This window comes from Diplotaxodon limnothrissa, linkage group LG23, assembly GCF_057381915.1.
Source record: "Diplotaxodon limnothrissa isolate DT_005_m linkage group LG23, D_limnothrissa_male_GT1.1, whole genome shotgun sequence".
NCBI lineage: Eukaryota > Metazoa > Chordata > Actinopteri > Cichliformes > Cichlidae > Diplotaxodon > Diplotaxodon limnothrissa.
Genome location: NC_140617.1, coordinates 40,758,998 through 40,777,755, shown reverse-complemented (window position 1 = coordinate 40,777,755; position 18,758 = coordinate 40,758,998). Strand labels below are relative to the sequence as shown.

The 18,758-nt window shown below is 42.3% G+C and overlaps 1 protein-coding gene across 2 annotated transcripts in view; it reads right to left on the bottom strand.

Moving 5' to 3' along the window:
• Positions 1–18,758, bottom strand: part of pard3ba (par-3 family cell polarity regulator beta a) — a 207,590-nt gene that overhangs the window by 59,127 nt on the left and 129,705 nt on the right. For both annotated transcript variants that reach the window (XM_085347625.1, XM_085347626.1), the window contains exons 20-21: positions 5,585–5,695; positions 4,970–5,260 (exon numbers count right to left, since the gene is read on the bottom strand). In XM_085347625.1, the coding sequence (XP_085203751.1) occupies positions 4,970–5,260; positions 5,585–5,695 (402 nt within the window). The remainder of the gene's footprint in view (positions 1–4,969; positions 5,261–5,584; positions 5,696–18,758) is intronic.

Sequence of the window (18,758 nt, the reverse complement as noted above, 5' to 3'; positions counted from 1 at the left end):
TATTAAACAATGAAATAAAAGTTATTAGATTCATTTAACTAAAAAAATATGGGTTTCAACAGAGCTAATAACAAAAGCCTGCACTTCGCAGTTGCTTTTTACTGCACTGTGAACTTCTTAAAGTACTATTAAAAAGAACAATACTGTTCCCTTAAAAGCCCGGAGAGTGAGCCGTCTTTGCACTCTTGGATGACAGACGGTCATCATGACAGTAGAGACGTAACCATAAAGTTGCATTATATAAACATTTGAGGCTGTAATAGCTTCTGTACCAGGGCTTTGTAAAACAAGGCTGGTGTTTTGTGATTTTTGAGAAGTCAGTCTGTTGTTTTTACTGTATGTTCTGTGTGATGTCTGGGTTAAAATAAGGAAACGCTCCTTATTGGTCCCGTGTGTAAAACAAACAAACCGAGCCCTTTTCCCCCCATAAAGGAGCGACTTTAAAAAATTAATCAGCTAACCCCTGTGACACATACTGAAGTGGAAGCGGGCATTTCACGCTAAAAGTTTTTATCGCAGTTCTAATCATGCACTGATGTCAACGTGATGAGGGTGTCATCACACACAAAGTATCATAGATAGCTTTAAATATACTGTAGCTTCAACTTTGACATGCAGCCCTGCAGTTACTCAAACAGGAGCAAAGAGTGAATGTATCTGCAGATGATTTACATTTCATAGGGTAAATTAATGATGGCCATCGACCTGTGTCGCATGTCATTCCCGCTCCCATCCTCCTTATTGCCTGGAACGGCCATTGTTGGTCACTATCTGTCACATAAATGAGAAAAATGAAGCACTATGACAGCGGGCAGACGAGTAGCAGCCAGACTTCCAGTAGTCCTCATCCCGTACTTGTTATTAAGTTCATTCTTTATTTTGATATCCTGATTGACTTCCTAATAGTACAATGACATACGACAGCTTGCCAACATTGTCTCATTATTACTGATCACTAATACAATAAATAAGGCAAAAAAATGAACGAGGGGTTTACCTTGTAGGATGGAGATGAATTAATTGAATTATTATGAACATGTGCAGTATGGCTGTCCTCTAACTACATTATTAGACATTTATTTGTATCCCTTTGTCTCTACAGACACCTTCTCACACAGAGTTAACAAGCCAAAGAAGACTCCTCTCATTCATCATGTTAATGCTAAAGTCTAATATACATTAGGAGCAAAACAGAGAAGCGAGAATGGATATGTGACACACCGAGTGTGAGAGAAACTGAGGGAGAAAGAGTAGAGGGAGAAAACAGGCTGGTAATGAAGTACCCACCACTAGTGGATAAGAGCTAAAGTGGTCTAACAGATCTGTCAGGCTGCTAGACTGTGGCTAATTATCCCTCCTCCTCTTTTGTCTGCGTCCTCTCCTCTGTCACTTCTTCTCTCTCGAATTTACTCTGCCCGGCGTGTTTTTCTCTCCACTTTGGCTCCGTCGTTTTCTCCCCTCTTTCCCTGCTTTTTCTCGTCTCTCTCTCCCTCCGTCTGTCCCATCTTCCCATTTCCCATCTGTCTCCCCTTCCATGTCCAATCCCTTTCTCTTTCTCTCTCTTTTTTTCTTCCCTGGATGAGATTGGGTGTCTGGGGCTTAGTTTTTGATTTGCAAGTCAATCGTAATTTTCTGTCAGAGAGTTTAAGTTGAGGGAAGTTTTTAATATGGCCTGTATTATTTCATACGGGAAATGATAAATTTGCATTAGAATCCTCTTTAGAGTTTCTCCTTTTTTTCCCTCTCTCAAATACAAAAAGCAGCTGAAAGTTACGGTTCTCAAAACTGCAGCGGTAATAATATATAATATGGAACGAATGACAACATTGATAAGCAGTGCATTTCTGAAAGCATGGGCCCTTTGTTAGACAAACAATGAGGGGCTCTGACATCCAAATATTACAGCAAAGGACACGTTTTACTCAAATTAAAGTACATTTTATTATTAAACTACTTTAAATGCCTCTCAAAACACTGCGACTTGCACAATTCCTATTTTTGCGCATAGATATAGATCCATTCATGTTGGAAAAATAAAATGTTTTAGGATATCAATTGGATTGGCACATAAACCAAGCTCCAGCACTGCAATAATATAAAATTCAATGACTGTGAGCTTAGAGTGACGCTTAGCATCTCAGACAGGCAGGTTTTAATGGGCAAACTTGACTGAACTCATGTAGAAGTGTATGAGATAGACATTAGATAGACCTAATGAGACGTGAGCCATTGGTTTGTGAAGCCCGACTCTGAAGGCTCGGTGTTAGCATTTTGGCAAGCCAATTTGGATTTTTGGTGCCAAATCTGACCACAATTGGATAAGAATGTTGAGTGGTAGCTAATGCAAGGTGCATCCATAGGCTGTATGGGAGCACTAACTTCTTGGATGGCCTGGTAATAAAATTAAAAGCAGAGTTAGCCATATTATATGCCAGACAATTGCATTAAAAATCCCCCCGAAAAAACGGCACGTCGTCAAGAAGTCCAGTGCAGCGACTCAAATTAACAGAGGTGAAGCCCCAGCAGACAGCTACCAGCTACAGCCGCCTCGTGTCCACATAAATCTGACTTTAAGCATTCATCAAGTTTAAACAGTTTTTGTAAGCATGCCTTTTTTTCCACTGTAAAGTTGGACATTTTAACATGCGAGTCTATAGAGATTGACTTGCTTTTGGTGATCTCAAGAGACTGTAGATCAAATGTTCAAGCTGTTATAATGACCTATAGTTAACGCTTCAAGTAGAAGTACAGTGCATTACTGGTGTCAACCTCACATGGTTAAAAGAAAGAAAGAAAAAACACGTAGTGTTTGAATTATCACAGTATTCATCATATGGCACCCATGGCCTCCTCAAACTGTCTCTAGTAATTCTGGTTGTATTTGTTTTGCATGTATGTCAAGAGGTGTCCGATCCAGATTGCATGATTTTAGTGCCAAGCATGAACAGACAAGGATACAGCTGGTGACTTGAAATTGAAATAACATTAAATTGAATAGAGGGCTCAGAAGAGGCAACCTTATGCTTTCAGGGAAGTGTACCGCTGCACCTGGACCCTGTGTTTGTGCGCGTCACTAGGCATGTAATCTTTCTAAATATGAATAATGTTGAATTTTTAGACAAGAGACATGATTTTTGGTACCATAAGCTTTCTGGTTCCCAAGCCAGTGTACTCCTAGTGCAAATTCCAAGCCCAGATAAATGGAGAGGGTAGAGTCACGAAGAGCATCCGGCATTAAATCTTTACAAAACATGTGGATCATGAGTAAGATTGCTATACTGTATTAGTTGGGGTCTGGGTTAACAATGACTGCGATCGATGCTGTTGAGCTGGAGGGTACCAGTGGAAACTGTGCTAGCGTTGGCTGAGGAAAAGCCGGAGCAGAGGAAGCAAGGGATAGGATTAGAAGGGAGATGAACCATGTGGCATTATTTGCCTCCTTTTAGCGCAGCAGCTGAAAACAGGAATACGGAAACAGTGTAACACTTTAAAATAAAGCCAACAACTAAGGGCATGAAAAAAGAAATGATTACACTGAAAATAACTAAGTAATTTAGCAGAAAAACAAAAGATATTGTCCCATCTTACATTATATGCTGTACTTTTTTAGGCAAGTGGTGTAATATGGGGTGAATGAAGGTCACTGAGGGTTTTTTTTTTTTAGGTTTCAGGGTTTTAAAAAACATATTTGTTTAATATTTGTTATGTTGATGTGTATGATGGATATTCAATTATTCCATTTTATCAATATAAATGTGATACCGACGGGCGATCGTGGCTCAAGAGTTGGGAGTTTGCCTTGTAATCGGAAGGTTGCCGGTTCGAGCCCCGGCTCAGACAGTCTCGCTTGTTGTGTCCTTGGACAAGACACTTCACCTACCGCCTACTGGTGATGGCCAGAGGGGCCGATGGCGCGATATGGCAGCCTCGCTTCTGTCAGTGCGCCCCAGGGCAGCTGTGGCTACAATGTAGCTGCCTCCACCAGTGTGTGAATGTGAGTGAATGAATAGTGGAATTGTAACGCGCTTTGAGGGCCCCGAAAAGCGCTATATAAATGCAATCCATTATTATTAATATTACTTTCCTGGAAAATAGCTGTTTTTATGGAAAATTACCAAGAAATCTTTTCTGGTAGAAAACCCAGAATTTAGGCACTACTTCAAATTAATTAATCACTACTTGAATTATCATCATTTTTTTGTTTCCTGTAAACATGTGACTTTTTTTTGCTTTATTCTAGTGTATCTACCTTTTAAGAATTTGTAAGTAAATATAATTACATTGTGTACACTGAATTACCGAGGAATTACGCCCTTTGTCGTATTATAAAGTGTTACTAAAAACAGCTGCCAGTGGGGGGAAAACTGAAATCTTGACCCAGGTGTCCATTGGCTTCACAGAAGCCCCCAAAATACTGGCAGCTGCTCCCCAGACGCTAACCAGCAAGTTCCCAAACAGATAAGAGCGTGGCTGGGAGCAAGAGAAGCATAATCTCGACACCCATTTAACTCTTAGCAAACATTTTAGAAGGAAAATATGTTGAAACCATCCGTGGCAGTAAAAGGTGACGTATCAATTGATTGTAGCCAGCTGTCCTAACAGTCACAGAAAAATGATATTGCATACGTTTTAAAGATTATGAAAGGTCAAATCTATAGAAAAGACAACAGAGAATGAAATGCATGCTGTTACTGTGTAACCATGCCTTCATGTTTTATGCATGTCTCAGTTTAGCAGATCGTGAATGTAGATTTGTGTAAATATTCTCTCACTTACGCCAATCAAACCATGGCCAGTGACCTTGTGTGACTCCACCTGTACACTGAAATCGCAACTCGGTGCAGAAGCACAGGTGCAAATGCCAAACATGCATTTAAAACACAGAGATGTGTAATATCGTACTTGCGAGCTCAAATTAAGAGAACATTTTATTTAAATCTAGCACTTTTCCACCGTGTCCCTCTCTCACCTGTCTGCCTGATTCTGCTGCTGGGTCTGTGAAGCAGGCGGAGCTCTGGACTTGTTCACCTTGGCGTAGAGCCCGTCGATGTCCTCGAAGGGCGCCTGCTGCGGGCCGGACACCCCGGCTGGTACTGCGGGGGAGGGCGTACGGCTGATGTACGACTGCGGCGAGGGCGGCTGGCGGAAGTTGTTGATGCGAGCGTAGTTTGGGTCGCTGTCATCGTCCTCCACGTCAGGGAGGGAGGACGGGTCAGGGGTGGCGGGGCCGGATTGGACCTCGGCGTAACGCGGGTCGAAGCTGTAAGCAAGGAGGAGAGGCGTTACACAGGAGCACAGGCGCAGCAAAAATACACGTTTTATACATTTTCCCTGTGATTCTTCTTCTGTGACAGACATTCGGCTGAGCAGTTGTTATGGAGGAGCAGGTGGGCACATCAGAGCTGTCAGGTAAGATGCCAATCGCAGCACTTTATTACTGTGACAAATGCTGGTCTATTATTATTCTACTGTACATGTTGTAAGCCGCTCTGTTATCACACCCTCGACTGTGAAATAATAATAAAACAACAACACACAGAATGTCAATTTTTTGGTTGTTGTTGGGGTTTTTTGTGATTCATACCCATCTCTGTCATCAGGGATCCTGTCCAGCTCCTCCTCACTCAGTGCCTCCAGTTTGCTCTTTGAAGCTTTTGCTGCATCTTTGCTCTTGTCTTCCTTCTTCTTGCCAAACCTGGAAACGACAAGAGGGTGAATTTGATCATCTTAAAGCCTCAGGCAGATAAAACCGTGGTGCTCTTATTCTGAAAGGACGGTTTATGGGCTTTAGTATCCTTTTGGAGACTTTAATGATGAAACAACACACTTCACTCAGTCAACAGAGCATGCACGAGTTGATGAAAGAGGCGGAGAGGCTCACACAACATGAAAACACCACACACACACACACTCTTCACTTTGCATCAGCTTTCCAAATCTGCTAGACAAACTCATTGTAACTCCTGTGCGTTCATTAGCGGCTGTGCCTGGAAAAAGACTGCTTAATGATAGATACGGTTATAATGTCACAGCAGGAACTGACAATCCTCACTTTGTGTGTGTGTGTGTGTGTGTGTGTGTGTGAGCTGTCATGTAGCATATGGAGTATGAATATTTTAACATTTTGTTCAATAAAATAGCTGTTACACCGCAGCAGTGTGTTATCCTTTCCTTATCAACTCTGCCATTACGACCATCATCATCATTATCATTCTGCAGTCTTATTCTCTCGTTTTCGCAGGCAGAACATACTCGTCGCCACCTCTCTTCGACTTACAATGAATCTCGTCTTCGCGCTTTCAAGAAATTAACTGAGCCTTTTGCTCTAAATATTTCATATTCTTCCACCTCTCTTTCACATCGTCGTTCTCGCCGAGCCCGCCACCCTCTCCCTCGCTCTTTTTCGCTCTCTTTCTCTCGCCGCCTCCGCCTCACCCGCCAACCCGCTTCTCTTTTTCTCTCTCACCCTCTCCTTCCCTCTGAGCTCCCGCTGAGCCAATCTAATGTCTGTGTTTATCTCATTAACAGTGAGGCACTTCTCATTACTGCTACAGGCAGATACGTGGCCTGAATGGTAACCCGCTGGCCTGGCCAAGTGGAAACCTGGACAGGGATGCCACATTGGCCTGGCACCATCCTGCAAACCAATTAGAGAGTTGTTTTTTAGCTAATCTACCCGCTTCACTTGTACCTGTGTGGGTGACTGCTGCCAAAAGCAGGTCAGATATTCACATTGCTCGAGTTTTACTGTGAAAGATGAAAATAGAGACGCCAAATCAAATCATTTTCTTTTGATATGCACAGTTTGTACTCACGAGGTCGTAAACTCATAGGATTACCTACTTTAACATGACATTTAAACTCAACTCGATTGATATTTCTTTGTGCTCGTGTAACATTTTTTTGTTTTTTATGAGCTTTATCATTCTAAACAGCCATAAAGCCGGTTTCCTACAGCACACACAGATGGCCTCGATAAGCACTGCTATGCTAATTCCTAGCACATAAACATGCCACTCTTTAATCAGAATATTGCAGCTTTTGTCCACGTAACCTGCCTTCACCACTAATTCAGTCTCTGGACAGGACTCTCACATTAGCTCTGTTAAAATTTAGCGATCCAATCAGTAGCAAACACATCCTACTGGGCCTTCAATGGTGCACTATACTGAGGAGTGATCCAAATGAGCGTTTCAACTCCCCAGAGTCAGACTGTCAACACTGACTTGTGCTGTAACATACTGATGCAACTGAGGGACAACCTTCCTCATGTATAGCATGAAATTCAAGGTAAAATGTGGCCACTCTGACACACTGGGGTTGATCCAGCTCTCAGTGGAGATGTGAATGTACATGTGGTCCGAACGGGACTAATCTTAAAAATAGCACAAGTGCCAGCGGCCACATTTAATCAAGTAGGATTTGCATTTGTTTAAGTGCAGAATTTCAGATTGGACCTTGTATAAAACTAATAAAAGAGTACTAAGATTAAACTTAATTAACTAAATATTCAGTTTTTTGATAAAGCTTACAGTTGGGTCTGGATCAGGTGACCCTGAACATCCCATAATTATGCTGCTACAGGCTCAGAACTTCCTGTGACTCACCTCTTTTCACTCCCCAGGGGTTTTTCCTTCTCCCACATTCTATGTTTTATCTACATACACATCCTTTATTCTTTCCTCTTTCCCCTCACACCTTAACCCAGGGGTGTTGAACTCCAGGCCTCGAGGGCTGGTGTCCTGCAGGTTTTAGATATCACCCTGGGTCAACACACCTGAATCAAATGATTAGTTCGTTACCAGGCTTCTGGAGAACTTCAAGACATGTGGAGGAGGTCATTTAGCCATTTAAATCAGCTGTGTTGGATCAAGGACACATCTAAAACCTGCAGGATACCGGCCCTCGAGGCCTGGAGTTTGACACCTTTGCCTTAACGGATCACACCAGAAGACCGCAACTCCCTAAACCTGGTTCTGGTGGAGGTTTCTTCCTATTAAAAGGGAGTTTTTCCTTCTCACCATCACCTAGTTGTTGCTCACAGCTACTGAATGCTGCAGGGTCTTTAACTTGCAGTGTAAAGGACCTTGAAGCAACAGTTGTTGGGATTTGGCACTACATAAATAAACCTGAGGTGAAGTGAACTGAATTAATTTACGTAGGATTGTTTTACTACTGCTTGGTAAACTGCTTTCATCTGTGAAACTCAGCACCATCTGTAATAGTGATTTTTGGCTGACTCGACCTCTTCTCAAGGACCAGTAATTTGTCACACCTGTAGCTTGGAACAAATTCCATGTTTGTCATTTATATTAGGTCAAGAAAAGGAGTGACCTCGTGCAACTTCAGTGTTGTTCTATTCAGCCTAAGCGGAGCAGGGGTCTAATCGACCAGAATAAGTGGAAACACTTGTGTGGCTATGAAGGATCTGTAGGGCAGAGCCCATTATCTCCTTGACTCGACAAAAGTCATGGAAGGCATTACACTGCAGTATTCAGAGGCAGAGCAGCTGGAGCCGTGGCGGGTAAACTGAGCCTGATGTGCAAAATATCTAGCGTTCCCCTTTAAGCAACACTGGCAGAGTTTCACACTGATCTTTGAGCTGTTTTGGGAAGTTTAAAATCTGTCATCTGCAACATCCGTGTTTTATTTTTATTTTTCTTTCGGCGATATCGCGGATGCTAAGCCCCTGCTGCTGTAATGTTTTTCCACCTCTCTTCCTAGAGATCACTTGCCACAGAAACAGTGTGGGCGCTGCTGCAGCATCTTTTTTCTACCCTACAGATTTTTTATTTTTTTTTACTTGGAACTATTTTGATTTTGATTTTCTAAGCACTCCCACATTATGCAGGAGCCAAAAGCAGACTAGCAATTACCTCAGCGATAACCATATAAAAATCAGCATCGTCAGAAAAGAAATATCAGCGCTGTTCATCTTCTATGCATCAGTGGACATATAATTATATTACACATAAATATATGATTATCCAAAATCCCAGGTTTAGTCGGCCGAGCTGTTTGCTAGATTCACACCCCCACCCCTCCCAGCCCGCCTTCACACACACACACACACACACACACACACACACACACACACACACAAAGCGCCTTAATCAACATTCTGAGGGGGCAGAGGTCCTCAGTTGGACCCATCATTATATCTGCATTAATTAGGAAAGCTTCTTCTTCTCACTGTATTGTCTGAGAAAAGATGGAAAGAAAAAGAAAGAGGGTGGCACAGAACAGGGGTGGGACTCCCAATTAGAGACGTCTACCTTTCCCATCACCTTATGCGTTGTTCATCACCAAACATCCCCCCATCGTTTCCCTATTGCTATGAAACTAATGTCTGCTTCTCTTTTCTCTCTCTCTGTTTTTTAATTACTTTCTTTTTTTGTTGTGGTTTGTTTTTTTAAGCTTCCTCTGTATAGCGCCGGTTTTGCTCTGTCACTGGTTCTGAAATGTGACAGTTAATTTCCTGTTGCGTGCGAGAATGAAGCTGGATAAAAATGTGAAAATGCACCAGCACATTTAAAGACAAAGAACCTACAAAAAAAAGAAAAAAGAAAAGCTCTATGAGCACAAATAACACAGACACACACACACACACACACACACACACACACACACACACAGCAGTAAACTAGAAATAAACAGATTGTTCACAAAAAACAGGTAAGCGGCTGCACACACTAAAGAAGACAGCATATACATCAACAGAGGTAACGAACACACAGTAACTCTGCAGGGAACTGCAAACAGTCTCATGGAATAGGACATCTCATTAACTTAGCATTATCTACCTACACAACCACTCCATCAAACTCTCATTAGAGAAAAGTAGGGGGTCCTTGTGAGTCAGGCTGCTCTGGTGTCCCATTTAATACACTCCCCACTGACACAGGAGTTACTGGGAACCATTATTAGGATGTCGTTGTCATTATTAACCCGCCGCTCCCACAGCCGCCCTGGGATCACCTTGGCAGGCCTGGGACGGTGAGAGGAGATGATGTTGCCTGTTTGTCACTATATATAAAGTACGGTATATTTGTCATGGAGTAATTTTGAAATGTTTGTCTTAAAAAGTTGGTTTTCTTTGACAAACAGCTAATGCTTCACAAAGGCCTTTCCTCTTTTTTTCTTCTTCTTCTCCACTTTGCAGCATCCTAATTTGGACAAACGTTGCAGTGAAATTAACTCATGGTTCAGCAAGACATACTGGACAAGTTCATGCTCCCAACTTTGTGGGAACAGTTTGGGGATGGCCCCTTCCTGTTCCGACATGACTGCACACCAGTACACAAAGCGAGGTCTGTAAAGACATGGATGAGCACATTTGGTGTGGAAGAACTTGACTGGCCTGCACGGAGTCCTGACCTTAACCCGATAGAACAGCTTTGGTATGAATTAGAGCAGAGACTGTGAGTCAGGCCTTCACCTCCAACATCAGTGTCTGACCTCACAAATGCATTTCTCTAGGAATCGCCAAAGATTCCCATAAACACTCCTAAGCCTTGTGGAAACCAGAAGAGTTAAAGCTGTTATAGCTGCAAAGGGAGGGCTGCCATCATGTTTAAAACGTGTGTGAAGACAGACAGGCAAATAACTTTGGGGAATATTGGCTGATTTTCCTTTTGTTATTTGGAAATCCTATAAATAATTGTATATTTATGCACCAAAAACTTTCCTCTTTTTACTTCTTCTTATGGTTTCCCTAAATTTCATGTGAAAAACCTTAGTCAGGCATAACAGATGATGACTAGTGCACTTTGCAAAACTGACACCCTAATTCGGACCAAAAGCAGTCAGCTAGGTGCGCCAGAATCTCAGCTGGTAAGAAACTATAGTGACTGTAATTACTACAGCAACTGTCATTCAAAGAGGGACTCATCCAGGCTGGAGAAACTGATCAGGAAGGCTAGCTCTGTGGTCGGCATGAAGCTGGACACTCTGGTGACAGTGGCAGAGAAAAGGACATTAAAGAAACTGATGGACATTATGAACAATGCTGGGCATCCTCTGCACACGGCCATAAACAATCAGAAGAGTCTGTTCAGTGACAGGTTGCTTCTCCCCAAGACAAGAACTAACAGACTTAAAAACTCCTTTGTCCCACACGCCATCAAACTGTTTAACTCCTCTCTGGAGGGGAGAGGGAGGGGAAACAGGAGGACAAAGGAGGGGGGAACAACTAAGCTGTAGTGCCTCTTCACCTCACTGTACAATACCTTGTGCAATACTTTTTGTAAATAGTCAACAGTGCAATAGACTCAATACTTGAAATGTGCAATTCACTTGTATTCTATTTATCCCCTTTGTATATTTTATTTATATTTGTCTCTGTATTTATTTATATATATATATATATATATATATATATATATATATATATATATATATATATATATATATATGTGTGTGTGTGTGTGTGTGTGTGTGTGTGTGTGTGTGTGTGTGTGTGTGTGTGTGTGTGTGTGTGTGTGTGTATATATATATATATATAACAATTCTGTAACTGTAACTTCGGTCGTTGCTGTGCTTTTTGGAAGTCGAATTTCCCAGAGGAACCCACCCGAGGGATTAATAAAGTTCTATCTTATCTTATCTTATCTTATCTTATTCTCATTACTGTGGAAGAGAGGGGGAAGAGGCGTAAGAGCTCAGTTAGCCATCCTCTAATGAGGCTCTATATGTAACACTAGGATCACAGCTATCCTGGGTGGTGATGTCACCAACCTGACCTGTGCAATTAAAGCTCTAGGATGGAGGAAAAGGGCCAAAGGGAGCAAAAAGAGCTTGCTCCATCGGATAAATCGTTATATAGGATTTCTTTAACATCTATCTCAAATTACTGCAACAAACTAGAAATCTCATTTAGAGCAGCTTTAGATCTTAACGTTTTCCGTTTAAATAAAATCATCTCTTTACTTCCATTCTCAGCATTAAGGCTTCTTTGTTCTCTGCAATTGTGACAACAACTCTGATGGTGTGCAGTTGTGTGTAATCTTAATAAGCTTTCCTAACGTGGTGCAACAGGGAGCCAGTGGGTGGTTGGTTATCAGCAGGCATAACGAGGGATGTGAGAATGCTGTCTGCTAGCACCGTGGGTGTGTGTGTGGGCCCGTGTGGAGGAAGCCATGTTTTCACAAGGAGGACAAGGATTTAATTGACGCGTGTGCATGTGCACATTACGTGTGTGTGCTCACACGCTTGCAGGCTTGATGATACTTGTGAACACCTTGCCATTCCACATTTGAGTTGAAGCGCGCGCGCACACGCTCACACAGAGACACGCTAAAGCATCACACACACAACGGCAGAGCGCTGCGGCTCATCACTGCGACAAAGGTGGTTTAGCATTCTGTCTACAGAGGAAACAGATTAAAGAGAGAAGAGGAGCAAGGAAGATAAAAACAACTAAATGAGTCCAGAAGAAAGGAAGAAAAACTACTAATACAATATCTGTATAAAACTTTAAAAACAAACAATCAAGATTTACAGCGATAAAAGCAAATGGAAACATTCTGATAATGAAAGAACCCACTGGAACAGAACAAAATGGGTAAAACGAGTAAAGTTAAACATTAAAAATTCAAGTCTGGTAAAGTCAAGTAAATAAATGAACAAGTTTAATCATTATAGCTCGACAAATAATACTTTTTGCTTCAACTTCAGCAAATCCTTTTTCTTAGGATCTGGTCGCACGGGCCCCTGGTAACCGCTGGTTGTTAGGGAAAAAATGAGTTTTCCCCAACTGGTTGGCGAGTAGCTGCAGGACGTTGCTGGCTGTTGCAAGATAACATCTATCATAAGAAAGTATACAATATTGCACTGATAACCTCATTGCGATTGCTTTGGCTTCTAGCAAACACCCATAGTTAAAGAAAGAAGACGGCAGCTTTTCTGCAAACACTTGCCAACTACCTGCTGAGTGGTTGCATGACTATGAAGAGTGTGATGCAAATGAAAACGGAGAATATTTCCCTTGAAAAGGTGTTAAAAGTTGTCCCTTACCGCTGAAACTAACATGTTTCAAAAGGTGAAACTTTTAGCTTAAAATGAAACTATTTCCTTTTACAGCTTGCGTCGCACTTTTTTAAGAGCAAGCTGTAAAAGCCAGCAACCACTCACCAACCAGCTGGGGAATGCACATTTTTCTCTAGTGACTGAGGGTTGCTACAGGGTCACCGACTGATCTCTATGACTGCGTAACAGAGGCCTCATTGAAATAAGTCCTGCTCCTTAGAAGCCTGAACACAAGAACCGCATTCTCTCCAGTTTGAAGTCGAGATTGGAACAGCCCAAAAACATCAAGCTGGAGACCTCAAGCAGAAGTCACAAACATGCCAACGGAAATATCAGGACACAAGAGAGGCACAGGCTTAAAACTGACCCTAAATAATACTAGCAGCAAATAATAAGACGCTAAACCTGATGCGATGCATTTTTGTCTCTACCAACATATGTTAGTATGTAACTATGGCACCTCTGGACTGTTGGCTTTGCACATTCTGAGACTGAAAATCTTTGTCAGTGCAACGTTTATGGGGTGAAGGTGGGTTGCAAAGCGGCTTGTTAAATGGAGTCCTATCTGAGATACATCGATTGGATGATTGTAAGGGTCTCAGCGGAGCCATCAGCTGATGTCGTCTGACACTGAGATCAGCTGATTGAGGCTCTTTGCATTAGTTCTGTCTGTCTTTGAGGTGAAAAAAGGTTGGAGGAGCCTTTACAGGGGAGGACTTATTTGACATTATATTTGATACTGCATCAATTGAGGCTCCAAGGCTAGTCGGGCTTCTTTTATCTGTCTTGGAGGGAAGTAAAGGATATATTACTGTGCTATGCTACATGGAAGGAAGAATAAAGGGTAGAAAAGACTTTTTGTCAGAGGACAAACTTCAGAATGAGGCAACTTATGTCCTGTAAACATGTGCTCATCCCTGTTCTTCTTCATAGTGTGTATCTCTACGATAACTGCTTCCATACTTTAACCTTAACGTCTGAATATCCTCAAAGATTTCTGACTGAAAAAAGATTTTGTTAACACATAACAATAATCCTGTGTTGTGGAGTGATCTGCCATCTGGCTGGTACACTATTAAAATCCTTCTGTAAACAGGCGAGCATGTGAACAATGCCACTTATACGTGATGGTAAAACCATCACATGCATAGCATGCATTGTTTTCTAGTCTGTGTTGACTCGTAGCGTGTTACCACAAAAAATAATGATTTCTTGTAACAGGTTTGTTATGTCCTTTTCAATAACGAGGCTGCAGATAGCTCAGAGCAAGTGAGAAAACTGGCCAAATCCTATTCGCCCTGGAGAATAAGAGCAAGGTATAAAGAAGCAGAGTGGATAAAAAGAGAAAAGAAAGCAAGAGAAAGGCAGGGAAAAAAAAAACAATGAGTAAGTAAGAAAAGAGGAATTAAATGAGCAAACCAGAAAAAGTGAGAGCCGGCTAAATAGCCCATCTGCCTGGGAGAATAAGCGAACAAGAAGGAGGCAGAGAAGAAAGAGAGAAAGACGAGAAAAAGTGAAAGAGAAGACGAGGGATGGATGTGTTAGCCAAAGCTCCTGTGAAAGTGCAGCTCGGCTGGGGAGGAATAAGGAGCTTAGGAATATATAGAGGGAATGCAGCTGCGTTCAGAGGCACAGGGAGAACAGTTAATCAGCCAAGCAGAAATGTTATCGCAGTAATTAGATTGCTCTGTATGTATTTGGAGAAGAGTGCACATATCTCAGTGGAGTTTTCAGTAAAGAAAGTAAAGGAGGGGAAAGATATGAGGCGAGTGAAAGAGAAACAAACTGAGAAGCAGACGGAGAGAGAGAAACAGGAGAGATGGGAAGAGGGGGGGAGGAGATTAACAGAGCCGTGATGTAACACGGTGCCTTCTTCTCCTGTTCTGGCAAAGTGGCACTGCTCAACAGTGAGACCCGTCGGAAAATATTTCAGGCTTCCAATAGACAGAATAGCACTGAGGGCAAAAAATAGACAACAAGTGCTCTTTAAAATTGGTGTGGTTTCCTTGTGGAAGTGAGGATCGGGCTACAAGTGGACTGCCGCCCAACGACGAGGTCACGTCAGGCCGCTGGAAGCTGGCTTTTGGCAGACAGCTAGGCCAGCCAATCCAGGCCTCTCTGAAGAGAGTCCCACCTTTGCTCGATAATGAAAACAGCCAGCAGGCCATGAGCTTTCCCCACCGGGCATAATTAAATCTATTTATCTGACTTTCCCTCCATATGCCCTGCACAGTACACCAGCAATTTGGCCCAAATCAGCTTCCATTGATGCCGGATACAAGCGCCGATAGGACTGGGATGAATCTGTAGCTAGATCCACCCAAGTGCTAATCGTAGTTAAAACAGCTTCATTTAGAAGGCATTAATAATGTAGGGAGGAAGATACAAGTAGAGGGTATAAGCTATCTTAATATTCAGTTCTTTAAAGTACTTTAGCTGAGCATCACAGCAGAAGATAATTCAAAGATCATGGAGTGAGGAAGGGCACAGCATGTAGCAAAGGAGAATAAAAGCTCAGTAGGACTTACGGACCAAAAGCAAGCCAGTAAACTGACTCTTGCATGAGAACGTTTTGCTACTTCGCAATGTCAAAGAAACTACGGTGTCGTCAACAAGCTGTAACGCAAGAGGAGGAGGAGCCGCCAAATTTCCTCTTCAAATGAGAGTAATTTAACACCTAAAGGAGAGAGGATCGAGGCAGGCAGGTATGAACGCACAGCAAGTTGCTCTCAAGGGAGCAGAAAGCATATGGAAAGCTTGTCTTAATCAACGCCTGGCCGGTCCTTCAAGCACTGATGCTTCAGTCAGACAATAAGTGATGAAGAGAGGGCGGGAAGAAGGTGCTAGGATAGAAGGAAATAGGAAAGGACTGAGAAAGGAAGGGTTGTCCAAGAAAAAGATGAAGAAGAAGAAGAAAAGAAAGAAAAAAAAGAGTGAGAAGGGATGCAAGCAAAAGTAAAAGGGAAAAGGATGAAGGGAGAGCAAACAGAGGAGATGGAGTGTAAAGTGCTGGAGTGCTGCGCCGTCCAGGGGCTGCCTGGTGAAATATGGGCGTCCCTTTAATTGTTTGCCTTCTGATATGTGGCATATTTTAGCAATTCCACATAAAATCTGTCCCCCCCAGCAATTTGTCTTTTATTTCGCTCCCCACTTCTGTCAGGGAAACCATTCATATTTAACAAGACCACTGGGCTATATGCCTCCTTTTCATACTCGGCCATTGTCTGGGCAGTACATTCAGCCAGTGCACTGACCTCTCCACTCTTTGTTGCACACATAGCTGGACTGGCCGGTGGGCCGCTGGCGATTTTTTGTTTTTATGGGCCGATGGATTTTTTTTTTTTTTAGGAAGGGTATATATAATGAAAGGTGTTGGATTGGCCAATTGGTCATGATCGACTCTGGGCTGGACCAATTACAGCCGAGGAGGCTGGATGCACCCTCCCCCTTGTTTAGCAATCACGTGATTTTCGCGCATTGCATGCCGGGAACTCGTGGCAAAACAATCCAAGTACCGCATCAAATGCAAGCGTTTGCAGTACCGCAAAACGTTCATTCTCCGGTTCCAATACCTTCTTGTTTTTTCTTTGCCGCACAAAAAAGGAATGTACAAAACAAAAGGAGAACAATGCCGGTCCGTACAAAGACAGACTCGACGAAAAGACAAAGAAAAATACGAGGAAAAAAATCAAAGGAGTGAAAGGGTCAGACCCTTAGGAGCACACAGAGTGGACAAAAGACGTCAGCGTGCTGCCCAACTTTCACCACGCTCATATTTATAATTACACGGTTCTTGGAGTGAGTGCATACACTCATGAAGTTTAGTAACTTCAGGTCACTGCAACAAGCCCAGGTACAGTTTACCGACGGATGGGTGCAGGACCTTGAAATGCACCGTGTAGAAAGTAAAGACCATCGTACGTATCATAAGTTTACCAGTCTCACAAATCGTCGTCATAAATACACATTCGTTAACCGTTTATTAATATAACCTTTGAGCTCAACGTTAATTAATTAGTAGTGGAAATAATTTCTGGTAGCATCACAGAAATGTAGCAGTGACAATAATACTGTATGCTGTAATCGTACTGGGCAATTAGTGATACAAAAACCCTGTTTTATCCTGTGAATAAAAGTATATGTTTTTGTCAATGTACCATAATAACAGAAGCGAAACGCAATATTGTGTCAGGACAATTCACTATTTATGCACAATAAACAAAGGAGCATAGCGCGACAATTTCTGTTCAGCGCCAGACTTCCTTGTAACCTATATCACCAATTATGTTAAGAAAAATGACGTATTAACTACTACAAAACTCTGACCTTTGTGGGAATGCTTGGAGCAGACTAACATGTGAGCTGGAGTGTTCTGAGACGTTATATTTGGTATATCCAGACCATCCGTCGGCTCTTACTTCGGAAACATGGCTTAAAAAATTTCTCTTCAACGACGTAAAAAAAAAAAAGATCTCTTTACCCGTCGGCTTCCCGTGGCTGTCATGCGACCAGCTATTGCAGTTAATAATACAACAGCTTCTTGCCATTTTTTGGGTTTCTTTTTATCGCTGTGTAACTGAGTTCAATTGAAAGCCTGCGTGCGCTAGTACCTCTTGCCACAAGTTCCCAGAATCCTTTGCGGTTTTGCCCCTGAATGACGTCACATTTTCAATCTTTATCCTGGTGGGCCGGTCTCTAGTCAAAATGCCCGGGCCGATTTTTTGTCCCAGTCCAGCCCTGGTTGCACACATCACACACACGCATGCATGGATGCACGCACACATGCAATGAGATATAAACAGATTAAGATAATGAAAGCTAGGCACATTAGCATACACGATCACAAAGCCTTTATCTTGCTTGGTTTGCATAATACTGCACTTAATCTGACTAGAATCACTGGTTTAGATGGTCAGTTCACACAAACTACAAATAAGAACTAACCATATCACTTGGTTATTTTCCTTTCATGTTTTTGGTTTAAAGTTCTGTGGATTATTTTAACAGGTAGAGTCATTTTTAAAATCATAACTGTGGATGTTGTGGTTCAAACTGAGCATCAGAATGGGGAAGAAAGGTGATTTAAGTGACTTAAATCGAAAATGTAACTCAAATAGCCACTCATTGCAACCAAGGTACGCAGAAGAGCACCTCTGAATGCATCATACCTTGTAGCAGACACGCTACAGCAGAAGAAGACCACACCAGATGCCACCCCTGCAACTGTGTGATGCTATGATGTCAACATGGACCAGAATCTCTTAGGAATGTTTCAAACGTTTAAAACTGCAAAAGCAAACAGTATGTCTTAGGTTTCAGGTTCACCATAGTAGGTAAAGAAGACAAAGTTTCTGACAGGATGATAGATTTAGATGAAAATCTACAAAAGTACTCTATTTGGCCTGATTTGGCCAGTGGTCTGAAACCTGGCTTTTACTGGCCTAGGCAACAGAAGAACACACACATACATAGATTTAAACTCATTTTGAAAAGTTCCGGATGCTTTAAACCTGGATGAAAGTGAAAAATCTGTTTTAATACTCCTGGAAACCACCTGTGAACTTTGTGAATCATAGAAATTCTTCACATTTTCCAGCTGCAGGCTTGGAAGCAAAAAAAAGGCTAGGTCACCGTGACTCCACATGAGAGCCACTGGCAGACTGAGAAAGGTTAGACTACTGGCTCCTCCGGCCCTTCACACATCCTCATACAAGAAACACTTAACCTTCTTG